The sequence below is a fragment of the Macaca thibetana genome, chromosome 20 (assembly GCF_024542745.1).
Source record: "Macaca thibetana thibetana isolate TM-01 chromosome 20, ASM2454274v1, whole genome shotgun sequence".
Lineage (NCBI taxonomy): Eukaryota > Metazoa > Chordata > Mammalia > Primates > Cercopithecidae > Macaca > Macaca thibetana.
This window is the reverse complement of record NC_065597.1, coordinates 33,112,631-33,124,798: the sequence shown is the minus strand read 5'-3', so window position 1 is coordinate 33,124,798 and position 12,168 is coordinate 33,112,631. Positions and strand designations below refer to the sequence as shown.

General features: G+C 57.7%; 1 protein-coding gene across 2 annotated transcripts in view; it reads left to right on the top strand.

Moving 5' to 3' along the window:
• The window catches only part of DBNDD1 (dysbindin domain containing 1), a 35,714-nt gene that overhangs the window by 21,624 nt on the left and 1,922 nt on the right, over positions 1–12,168 (top strand). Inside the window, exons 2-4 of one of the 2 annotated variants that reach the window (XM_050773118.1) lie at positions 176–299; positions 10,097–10,243; positions 10,596–10,736. In XM_050773118.1, the coding sequence (XP_050629075.1) occupies positions 269–299; positions 10,097–10,243; positions 10,596–10,736 (319 nt within the window). In that variant the 5' untranslated portion in view covers positions 176–268. The remainder of the gene's footprint in view (positions 1–175; positions 300–10,096; positions 10,244–10,595; positions 10,737–12,168) is intronic. The other variant, XM_050773119.1, reaches the window with a different exon arrangement.

Below are 12,168 nucleotides of genomic sequence, written 5' to 3'. Positions count from 1 at the left end.
CCGCGGGGCCGGGGGCCGGCAGGGGGCGCGCGCGGGCCGGGGCGGGGCCGCACCTGTCCTGCGGCTGGGGGGGCGCTGGGAGGGGGCCGGGGCCCGGGAGCAGCTGCGCGCCCCGCCCCGCGGGCTCCTCCCTGCCGCCGCGGCCCCCCGGTTGCTGCCCCGATGCGCTGCGCCCGGAGCCGGGGCCGAGTAGCTGCCGCAGCTGTTGGGGCGCCCGGGCCAGGCGACACCGCCGTCGCCGGTGCCCCTCCCAGACCCCGCCGGCCGCATGGAGCCCCCGGAGGGCGCCGGCCCCGGAGGTGAGTTCAGCCCCAGCCCCCGAGACCCCCGAGCAGCGCTTTCCCGCAGCGAGCCGCAGCCCCTCCCCCCAGGGCTCACCCTTCGCTGCTCCCGGGAGACCCCTTTGGCAACTCGGGGGCGTCCGGCGGACCAGGGGCACCTCCCGGGCGCGGTCCCCGCGCGGGGCTGGGGGCACACAGACCGAGTCTCCGCCCCCTTGTTCTCTGCGTTCGCGGCCCGGGAAGCCGTGCCGGGCACGCTCCTTGGTGGGTGGCCCGGAGTTTCGTCCTGAGCCCCCTCCCAGCAGAGTCAGCCGGTGACCCGGGGAGCGGGGGAGGGGCGTTCCGAGGCTGGAGTTTGGGGTCCCTGTCGGTGGGGCGTGGGGGCGACGCTGGTCGCTTGCAAGCACGTCCGCTTTGTTCGCCCAGCCGTGAGTCCGGGGCGCGAGGGCCGTAGACCGTGGCAGGGATCCTGCCAGGGGCGAGGGGCTGAGATGCGTCTTGGTGGGGGCGTGGGGCATGCACGGGTGCGGCCTGCCGGGGGCTCCAGAGCTGCAAGCGTGGCTGGTCCGGGCGCGGCCCAGGCGCACGCTCACCGGGGAGGGTAGGTGCGCGTGGAGCGCTCCCTGCCCTGATGGTGGAGGCCCTACTGCAGGACCTTGGAGTTGGTAACGGGAAGAAAGCTCTCAGACTCTCCCCGCTTCCCAGAGCCTTTTCCAAAAGGGCTTTCGAGGTTCCATTGGCCTAGGTAGGAACTTGGATGCAAACTGCGGACACCTCCACCTGCCCAGCCAAGCCCACCACCTCCTGGTTTCCTAGAGGTCCCACTGCAGGGAGCCAGCAGGTACCTGAGGGCACAGGCCAGCCTGCCACTCTGTAACTACATGGGAACCTCTCAGTCCCCCAGCCACACACAGTGGCGTCCCCAGGAGGAGCAGGTCCACCCACCCTGTGTGTCTGCAGTCCAAGGTGGAGGGACGAATGCCCCAGGGCTGGTGGATTTGGGTTTTGTTTTGTCATTTGTGGGAGGGATCAGATTTCTTTCTTAACACTGATAGTCTCAGTCCCCTGGGTCTTCCCAATAGCAGCTTTGTGGACATAGGAAGCCTGGAAGTTGAGAGTGAGGGCTTGGGGGTCTCAGACCTGTTTCCAGCTGTGAACTGTGGGCAGTCAGGCCCCTCTGAGCCTCAATTTCCATGTCTGTCAGTGGAGACAGCTCTGCTTCCCCTGCAGGGCTGTGGAAGCCCAAGGCATTTGGGAGTGGAGGTTAATCTCTTTTCCCTCCTCCTTTGGGAAAAAAGGAGGACTTCCCAGCAGCTTAAAAGACAGAGAAAGCAGGTTCAGTTTCTGAGCCCATCACTTACTGGCTGGGGGCTTCAGATACCTGACTCAATCAGTGCACAGGTATCTACCTGCAGGTCACGGCTCTGCGCAGTACCCTCCCTGCGGTGGGGACTTAGTGGGAAGATAGGGCCCTGTCCTCTGAGGGCTCACACTCTTGACACCAATGCCTGTTTCCTTGTCTGCAAAGTGGCCAGTGATGCCTACTTTGTGGAACCTCATGAGATCACACGTTGGTGACTATAACTGTCATTACTTATCACTTACTTTTGAAAACCTTACAAAAGTAGAGAGAGGCCGGGCGCGGTGGCTCAAGCCTGTAATCCCAGCACTTTGGGAGGCCGAGACGGGCGGATCACGAGGTCAGGAGATCGAGACCATCCCGGCTAACACGGTGAAACCCCGTCTCTACTAAAAAATACAAAAAACTAGCCGGGCGCGGTGGCGGGCGCCTGTAGTCCCAACTACTGGGGAGGCTGAGGCAGGAGAATGGCGTGAACCCGGGAGGCGGAGCTTGCAGTGAGCTGAGATCCGGCCACTGCACTCCAGCCTGGGTGGCAGAGCGAGACTCCGTCTCAAAAAAAAAAAAAAAAAAAAAAAAAAAAAAAAAAAAAAAAAAAAAAGTAGAGAGAACAGCATGACAAAGGCCCATGTGTGATATCCCAGCCCCTAGGCCCACAGCCTCCTCTCCAGACTACCACCAACCTCCCTTCATTAGTGGTTTGAACCAAATCTAGACATATTATTTCACTGATAAATAATCAGAAATATCTGTAAACTACGATTTTTATAAAACATTATTAAAACACTATTTTTGCACCTAAAGGAATTATTTCTTAATATGAAATGTAGAACACGGAGGTGCATGTGTGCACAGGTATGTGACTTTTGCCCTCGCTGAGGGCCCCACCTGGAAGCCAGGGCTGTAACCCACCCCAACTCAGTCTGCCCGAGAGACCACAGGGAGAACGAGAGGGATCCTCAGGAGGCTGAGAGTCTAGACAGGGCTACCCCAGCATCCCTGAAATGCTTTGGGGGTCCAAATCCAGAGAGGAAGGTGCTGGGGGATGGGCGGCAGGTGGCCCCTGCCTCTGCGACCATCTTGCCTTCCCTGCAGCCATTTAGTTTATGATATTCATTCATTCACTTCATTAGCTCATTCATCCATACAGTGGTGTGTGCCAAGTGCCTTCTCGATGCTCTGGGCAGGGCCCTGGGCACACAACAGGGAACAGGATTTGGGCCAAGTTTTCCAGTCGAGAATGTGCTGGAAAATAGGTCAGCAGCAGAGCACAGGGCATCAGCAATCAGCCCTCAGGGAAGCCTGGGGGCTGGGCTGAGGCACCCCAACTCCTGGCTCCCTCACTGGGATGCTGCTTCAGTGCCCACTCATCAGCCAGGGCACCAGCAACCCCTGCAGGGGGGTTGGGTCCCCCTTGATAGGGGCTGTACTGGGGTAAGGACCAGAACATTGTTGTGACCCCACACTCCGGGGTCCTTTCTGGGGCATCAGAAACACCTGCTTGCCTCTGCCCTGGCCCTGGAGACCCTGGGGGCTGCCAGCACCTGCCCCCATGCCTGCCTAGCATTGAGCCTCTGGTTCCCACCCTGGGAAAAGCAGCAGGTCTCGCCGGTGGGAAATTTTCTTCTCCCCACAAGCTTGTTGAGAGGGTGTCAGACAGGCCTGGGTGATTCCTAGCACAGCTCCTTACTAACCGTGGGCTAGTGGGCTCCTTGATTCACCCTCATTTGTTCACTGCGCACCTACTGTGTGCTCGGTCCTAGGAATGCAGCCAGGAACTAGATACAAGCTGCTTGGAGCTGATGCTTCTCGCTCTACCCAGTCCCAGCCTGCTCTGGGGCTGAGCCTGGGGGTCTGGTGCGTGGCTGACGCACAGTGTATGCGAGTATCAACTCCAGCCAAGATCAGCCTTTGTTTCCATTGAGGATTGTTTTTAAATTGAGATATTATTCACATATACAGTTCACCCTTTTGAAGTGTGCAACTCACTGTTTTAGTATATTCACAAAATTGTGAGGTCACCACCACTATCTAATTTTATAATATCTTCATTCCCCCCCCAAAAAAAAACCCATACCCATTCTCCCCTTCTCCACTGCCCCCCACCCCCGCCGCCGCCTCTGACAATCACTGATCGGATTTCTATGCACTTGCCTATTCCGGACACTTCGTAAGAACGGTGTCATGCAGTATTAGTCCTTCTGGGCCTGGCTTTCACTCAAATGAGGTGATCAGGCTCATCCACGTGGTATCCTGTGTCGGTGCTGCAGTCCTTCTTGGGCTGAATCACATTTTGTTTATCCATTGAGCCACTGACATGCATTCGATTGCTTCCACTTTGGGCTCCTGCAAATCACGCTGTGGACATGCGTGTATAGCTGACTCATCAACAACATAAGGGTTAGGGGCGCCAACCTCCCTCAAAGTCTGAAATCCACATAGAACCTTTGACTCCCCAAAAACTTAACTGCTAATAGCCTGCTGTTGACCACAGCTTTACTGATATGGTTAACGAACACGTATTTGTATGCTGTGAGTATTACACGGTAGGTTCAGTCACTAGAGGAATCACGAGCATGCCTTACAGCAGCTGTACGCTCTTCATGCCAAGATCAATCTTGCCCCTCCTGCGTGCTCAGGTCCTGTGTGTCCCTGGCATCACATTCTTCTGGCCAAAAAATTAGTGTCCTGATGGGAAAAGCTGCATCTTCCAAATTTTCCTTCCCCAAAGCCTCAACACAGGCCAAGGCACCAGAGTTTACAGAATAAAGACCAGGCCACTGCCAAAGGGAGGTGGGGAAGGATCAGACTAGATACCTGGTGGCTTCAAATGCTTACAGGACTGAATCCCATCAATGCTGACACCATTAGCTACAGATGCGTTGCTGTCTCAGGAATGTAGAAATATGAAAAGATGCTTTTTTTTTTTTTTTGAGACAGAGTCTCGTTCTGTCACCCAGGCTGGAGTGCAGTGGCATGATCTCTGCTCACTGCAAACTCCGCCTCCTAGGTTCAAGTGAGTCTCCTGCCTCAGCCTCCTGAGTAGCTGGGACTACAGGCACGCACCACCACACCGGCTAATTTTTGTATTTTTAGTAGAGATGGGGTTTTGCCATGTTGGCCCAGACTGGTCTCGAACTCCTGGCCTCAAGTGATCCACCTGCCTTGGCCTCCCAAAGTGCTGGGATTACAGGCGTGAGCCACCGCGCCGGGCCGAAAAGATGCTTCAATTATGATATTCACTGTCAATTATGATATTCATTCCACACAGGGCTGCTGTGCCGCTCCACTGGGCTAGAGCTTTGTCCCAGAAGCTGTCTGTGGTCCCTTGGGACCCCAGGATCTATAATGAGGACTGCTGGCATTCCCATGCCCCTTCTCCAGTGTAAGATGGGGAAGGGGATTGCTGTTTGGTTGAGGTCCTGCTTGGGGTCCCTGTCCCAGCACAAGCAGAGGGCACCCAGCATACATGGAGGATGGTGGGAGCAGTGCCTGCAGACTTACCTCCCACTGGACTGTGCCTTGCTGGCCTCATCGTAAAAATGCAGGTATTGGCCGGGCACGGTGGCTCACGCCTGTAATCCCAGCACTTTGGGAGGCCAAGGCAGGTAGATCACGAGATCAGGAGATCAAGACCAGCCTGGCCAACAGGATGAAACCCCGTCTCTACTAAAAATACAAAAATTAGCCAGGCATGGTGGTGCACACTTGTAATCCCAGCTACTCGGGAGGCTGAGGCAAGAAAATCGCTTGAACCCAGGAAGTGGAGTTTGCAGCGAGCAGAGATTGCGCCATTGCCCTCCAGCCTGGCGCCAGAGTGAGACTCCACCTCAAAAAAAAAAAAAAAAAAATTCAGGTAGATGCTGTCCCACTCAGCTCAAACCCTTCAGCAGCTTCTTCCAGCTCACTCGGCGTAGAAACCAAAGTCCTGACAAGGTCCACACAACCTGCACACACCCACCCTTGCCCTGCCTCACAGCCCCCAGCTGTCCTCAAATGCACTCTGCTCAGGGCCCTTATGCATGTCCCCCCAGTATCACACGGCTCCCTCCCACCTGCAGGCTTCTCCTCCAAGTCTCGGTAGAGCACCCTCCCCAGACCCTCCCTAAAATGGGAGCACAGCCCCACACTGCTCCCTGCACTGACTGCCCCTCAGAAGGGCAGGAATCATCTAGTTTGTCTAGGCCATGTCCCCAGAACGGAGGGCGATTCAGAAGTCTTGGTTGGTGAATGAATGAGAGCCTTCGTCTGGATGAGGGGCCCCGCCCAGCGAGAGGGGGGCTACAAGGGGAGACTCCACCTCTGTCCCACCTTCCTTCAGAGATCCACTTCCCCCGGGGTCAGGACCCAGGGAACCTAAGCCAGCAAGTGAGGGACTTTCTGCTCCCTCTGCTGGGCCCTGAACCAGGATCCCTGTCTCCCTTCCCCACGCCATGATCAGGAACAGGCTGACAGGGGATGGCTGAGAGCTCCAGCTGCGTCTGTGGCCAGCCCTGTGCTGCATGCTGGGGACAGATGCTGAGCTACTCTGTGCCTCAGCTTCTTCCTCTCAAGTACAAATCTCAGAGTCTTCCCCATGTAGCTGGGAGTTAGGGTGAGGTGAGAATGGAGTTAGTCAATAAACACAGAATGCTGGGACTGTCCTAGAAAACCATAAGCCACTGCCTTTTTTTTTTTTTTTTTTTTTTAAGGCAGGGTTTTGCTCTGTTGCTCAGGCTGGAATGCAGTGGCACGATCATAGCTCACTGCATTCTTGACCTCCTGGGTTTCAGGCGGTCCTCCTGCCTCAGCCTCCCGAGTAGCCGCCACACAGGTGTGTACCACCACACCCAGCAGTCATTATTAACCCAGAACCACCTGCCCCACCCTGCTTCTAAGGGTGCTGTCCCCACAGAGATTCTCTGCAGAACTGCTCTTGCCCCAGGTTTCCTTGATATCAGGGGGCTGCCAGAGAGGAGGGGATGGGAGGCCAGGGTGGATGATCGCTTGAACCCAGGAGTTCGAGATCAGCCTGGGCAATACGGCAAGACCCTGTCTCTACCAGAAAAAATTTTAATTAGCCAGGAGTGGTGGTCCTAGCTACTCAGAAGGCTGAGGTGGGAGGATCGCTTGAGCCGAAGAAGTTGAGGCTGCAGTGAGCTATGGTTTTACCACTGCACTCCAGCCTGGGCAACAGGGAGACCTTGTCTCTTAAAAAAGAGAGAGAGAGAGGCCAGGCGCGGTAGCTCAAGCCTATAATGCCAGCACTTTGGGAGGTTGAGGCAGGCAGATCACCTGAGGTCAGGAGTTTGAGACTAGCCTGACCAACATGGAGAAACCCCATCTCTACTAAAAATACAGAATTCGCTGGGCATGGTGGTGCATGCCTATAATCCCAGCTTCTCGGGAGGCTGAGGCAGGAGAATCGCTTGAACCCAGGAGGCAGAGGTTTCGGTGAGCCGAGATCGCACCATTGCACTCCAGCCTGGACAAGAACAAAAATCCATCTCAAAAAAAAGAAAGAAAGAAAAAATAGGAGGGGGTGCCCCTCAGGACAGAAGGAGGGGCAGGGAGGGACAGAGGTGGAGCTGAGGGCTATTCCCCAGAGTCCTGCTCTGGGGTGAGGGTGCCCATGGGGGACATGCCTGGCCTATAAACCTGGGGAGGTAAGAGCCCCTGTAGCCTCCTCAGCTGGGGATCCTGAGAGCAGGGCCTCCTGGCCAGTGACTTACCCTGCACCTCGGTTCCCCACTCGTACCTGCTCTCAGGGCTCTGGATCAGCTGTGCCAGAGGGACAGCCCCTGCTCTGTCCTGGACCTGGCAGGTCTGAGGCCCCTGCTGCACCCTCAGGGCCAGCTGCAGCACCCTCCTGAGACTCAAGGCTGGGACAGAGCTACGCCCTCTGCAGCCATGGCCACCACTCTGAGTTGTGTGGAAGTGTTTTGGAACGGTGACCACAGCACCGTCCAGCGGGACATGAGCACACTGTGGGCAGGGACCTGGGGCTGCGGGCTACACTGTTTCTCCTTGAGGAAGGGCCCAAGGGCAGGCTGGGTCTCCCTCCCCTGGGCGCCCCCTCAGCGCTACGGACAGTGGTCAAGCAGCCTTCTTCCTGCTGATGTCCGGGAGGTCCCCCTGCTCACAGCCTTAGAACAGAGTCCACATCTCATCCCCTGTCCCCTGTGCCCTCTGGGCAGGCAGGTATCCCTGCTGGACTTGGGGGTGGGCCAAAACACCAGTAACTTGACCCTTTAGGATGCTCAGAAACCTCATTCCAGATGCCAGTGGAGAGGTAGAAACCAGATTCTGCGAGCCCCGTCCAGCCTGCCCAACCCCCAGGCCTGAAATGGGCCATGCGATGACACAGCACTCGGCTCCTCAGACAGGAGGCAGGTGGGCCACCGTCAGGCCACAGGGCTGCTGCCCAGGCAGAGCCTAACACTCGGCTCGCTGCCAGGTCACCTGCCTACAGCCACACTGCCAAGTTCTTAAGCCAATGGGGACCTCCCAGCCCTGCACTGGTGCTCCTCACTCAGGAGGCCGGGCACCTGCGGGCCTGCAGCTCCATTGGCTCCGCTGGGGAGAGGTGGGGGTGCGCTAGGACGGACGCTGCAGACCCACCAGGCTCACCTGGCAGTATCTAGGCTGCCAGCTAGTGCCATGGGGGAGGACAGGCCCACCCCTCCCAGGCAGCTGTTGGCACCGAATCCCAGCTGCTCCCCTCGGCTTCAAGCATATCCAGCTACGATCAGTGCTCACCACTGGGGGCTGCCAAAAATACCTCACAGGGTCCTCAGGGTGCTCCTGGCAGAAGCAGGAGGGCACCTGTCCATCTGACAAGCGTGTGCTGAGCACCCACTCAGGGGGGAAGTGCTGGTGTCCCCAGAAGGCCCCTGCCACGCAGGGTCCAGGAAGCAGCTGAGGGAAGGAGGGCCATCTGGAAACAGGTTCCTGCAGGGGCAATGGGTGGGGGCAAAAAGCAAGTGCTTTGTCTCTTCCCTAAGAGATGGACCTGCAGGGCCTAAGGCCAAAGGGGAGCATGCCCCCAGGGACAGGCCTGACTCTGGCTAACAGGACTCTCTGGCTGCCTGTGGCAAGTGAGGTGGCTGCTAGAATGATGTGGCCCTGGATGAGAGGGTGAGCAGCTGGGGAGGGCTGAGGGGATCTGTGGAGGGATGGACGTAAGAGTTGCCAATGTCTCTAGCTTTGGGTCAGCAGCCAAGGGGCCTCCTGCTCTCGTCTGACAAAATAATTGTTAAGTATAAAAAAGAAACAGTTGGGCCAGGCGCGGTGGCTCACGCCTATAATCCCAGCACTTTGGGAGGCCAAGGCGGGTGGATCACGAGTAAAAAAAAAAAAAAAAAAAAAAAAATAGCTGGGTATGGTGGCGCGCACCTGTAGTCTCAGCTATTCAGGAGGCTGAGGCAGGAGAATTGCTTGAACCTGTGAGGTGGAGATTGCGGTGAGCCGAGATCATGCCACTGCACTCCAGCCTGGTGACAGAGCAAGACTCTGTCTTAAAACAAACAAACAAACAAAAAGGAACAGTTACGTTTGTGAAAAAATGAGGCCAGGCTCCGTGGCTCACACCTTGTAATCCTAGCACTTCGGGAGGCCAAGGCAGATGGGTCACCTGAGGTCAGAAGTCCAGCCTGGCCAATATGGTGAAACCCCGTCTCTACTAAAAATACAAAAATTAGCCAGGCATGGTGGTGCATGCCTGTAATCCCATCTACTCAGGGGGATGAGGCAGGAGAATCGCTCAAACCCAGGGGGCAGAGGTTGCAGTGAGCTGAGACTGAGCCACTGCACTCCAGCCTGGGTGACAGAGAGACTCCATCTCAAAAAAAAAAAAAAAAAAAAAAAAAAAAGGAAAAAACCTGGAAGAATATTTGCTCAACTGTGAGGCGTGGTTGGTGGCTAAGTGATCACAGAATGGCAGGCCTGCCTATTCCTCCTGGTTTCTAACTTTCATTTAATGAGAATGTGTTATTCTGAACTCAAATACAACATTGGTTTTTAAAAGGACAGTGGAGAGGGGCTGTTCTGGTTTGAAGGGGACCAAGAGGCTAGGCATGGAAACTCACGGATGATCCTTCAGGGGACCCTGGGCTGAGCCAGAACTCAGAGGCCAGGACAGCACTGGGATGAGCCACGCGGGCCCTGGTGGAACTTCCAGGCCTGCATGGTGCTGCTTTCACGGGTGCTTGAGTACCAAGGGTGATCTGGATCTCAGAGTCCTTGTTCACTAGGGGAGGCCGGGCCCAAGGGGAAGGGGCAGCCTCCTTGAAGCCCCCCAACCCCTTGTCTGGGGTCCAGGCATGAGGTCACAAGCCCAGCCATCCCATCACCTGCTGGTCACTGCCCAGAGTTTCAAAGGACTGGATGTGCCAAGTCCTCACACCCAGCCCCGCGTTCTAGAGGGATGTGGGAGCCCTGTGGGTCTCAAGGTAACACCCTGTGTCTTTGGATGCAGAGATCGTTAAGGAGGCTGAGGTGCTGCAGGCTGCGCTGGGCGTCCCAGCCCACGGGACAGGGGACAATGGCCACACGCCTGTGGAGGAGGAGGTGGGGGGCATCCCAATACCAGCACCGGGGCTCCTGCAGGTCACGGAGAGGAGGCGTAAGTACTGCTCCCTGCCCAGTGCACTCTATGAGGACCCCGTGAGCTCCCCCAGGAGACAAGGCAGCAGGGTCCACCTCCTGTCCAAACACTCCTGGGGGCTCTGGGTCCAGCGCTGTACGCTAGACTCTTGCAGCTTTGGTTCTCTGGGCCTCAGCTGCACCATCTGTCAAGTGAAAGCCTTCTAGTCATGAGTATACGCAACACCCATCAGATCCTGATGGTGCTGGGCTTTGCAGGAAGCTGTGGTTCACCCACGGCCTTGTGGGAGGACACAGCGCACACTCTCCTAGACCCCCAGGGCTCTAAGCAGGGAGGGCCTGAGGGCTGACCGTACCCTCTCTGCCCTCAGAGCCTCTGAGCAGTGTCTCCTCTCTGGAGGTCCACTTCGACCTCCTGGACCTCACGGAGCTGACCGACATGTCCGACCAGGAGCTGGCCGAGGTCTTTGCTGACTCAGACGACGAGAACCTCCACACCGAGTCCCCAGCAGGTGAGGCCGGCATCGGGGCTGGGAGGGGTGCGCGGTGAGCTGAGGCCCCTGGGAAGTCCTGGGAGGGGTGCGCGGTGGGCTGAGGCCCCTGGGAAGTCCTGGGAGGGGTGCGCGGTGGGCTGAGGCCCCTGGGAAGTCCTGGGAGGGGTGCGCGGTGGGCTGAGGCCCCTGGGAAGTCCTGGGAGGTGTGCGTGTATTTTAGCAAGAATCCGTCACCACTTCATTTCACCACGCTGCTATTTGCCCAACTTGAAGCAATTTCCCCATCACAGCTGCTTAAAACTTCACTTTTCAAGTGAACGACAGAAGGCTAAAGCCACTGTCCCCTCAAAAGCAGAATTTAATGAACGTGAATTTTCATCATAAATTGGGCCAAGAATGAAAGGTGGGGGTGATCACCAGCCCAGGCCCGTCCTCAGCTCACTTAACTTCCTCTGATTCCCATGGAGTGTTGCCATTGGCCTGAAGGCAGCTCCGGTGTCTCACTCTGCCTGCGAGCAGGGCCCCCGGCACGGCCACGTGCTCAGCTCCGGTGTCCTCACTCTGCCTGCGAGCAGGGCCCCCGGCACGGCCACGTGCTCAGCTCCGGTGTCCTCACTCTGCCTGCGAGCAGGGCCCCCGGCACGGCCACGTGCTCAGCTCCGGTGTCCTCACTCTGCCTGCGAGCAGGGCCCCCGGCACGGCCACGTGCTCAGCTCCGGTGTCCTCACTCTGCCTGCGAGCAGGGCTCCCGGCACGGCCATGTGCTCAGCTCCGGTGTCCTCACTCTGCCTGCGAGCACAGCCCCCGGCACGGCCACGTGCTCAGCATGACCAGAGCACAGGACTCACCACTGAGGCTGTGACAGCGTGTCCTTAGTCTCTTCTAACAATGGCCAGTGAAGGACACTGACGTGACCTGTGTGAACTTCAGTGATAACTGTGAGAGCATCAAGGCCGAGCCTTCCCTGCGTGGGACAGTTTGGCCCGGCCTCTGCTTCCCCACCCCCCAGGCCACTCAGGACCTCATTAAAAGGACCAGCCCCACTGTGAATCCTGCCAGCGGCCAGCTGCTCCCCTGGTTCCTGGAGGTGTCAGGAAGGGGTGTCGGCCTGTGTGTCCTGGGCTGCTGCAGCCCCAGGTGTCTGGGAGGGAATGGGGCCTGGTGAGTCAGCCCCCAGCTCACCTCCAGGACACGGCCATTGCCTGACCCTGGCCAGTTCCCACCATCTCCATGTTGGTGGCAACTCTTCCCATCCAGCCCATGAGCCCAGGCATGTGCTACTGTGGCTGGGGAGGTGGAGTGAGGGGCTCAGACTCCAGCCCACCGGAATCCCCAGCCCCACAGAGCCTGCACCACGGAGACACAAGGCCCATGATGGGGCAGAGGCTCCAAGAGGCCTGCAGGGCTCACGGGAGTGGCTGGCTGAGCTGGGACACCTGCCAGGGGGTGG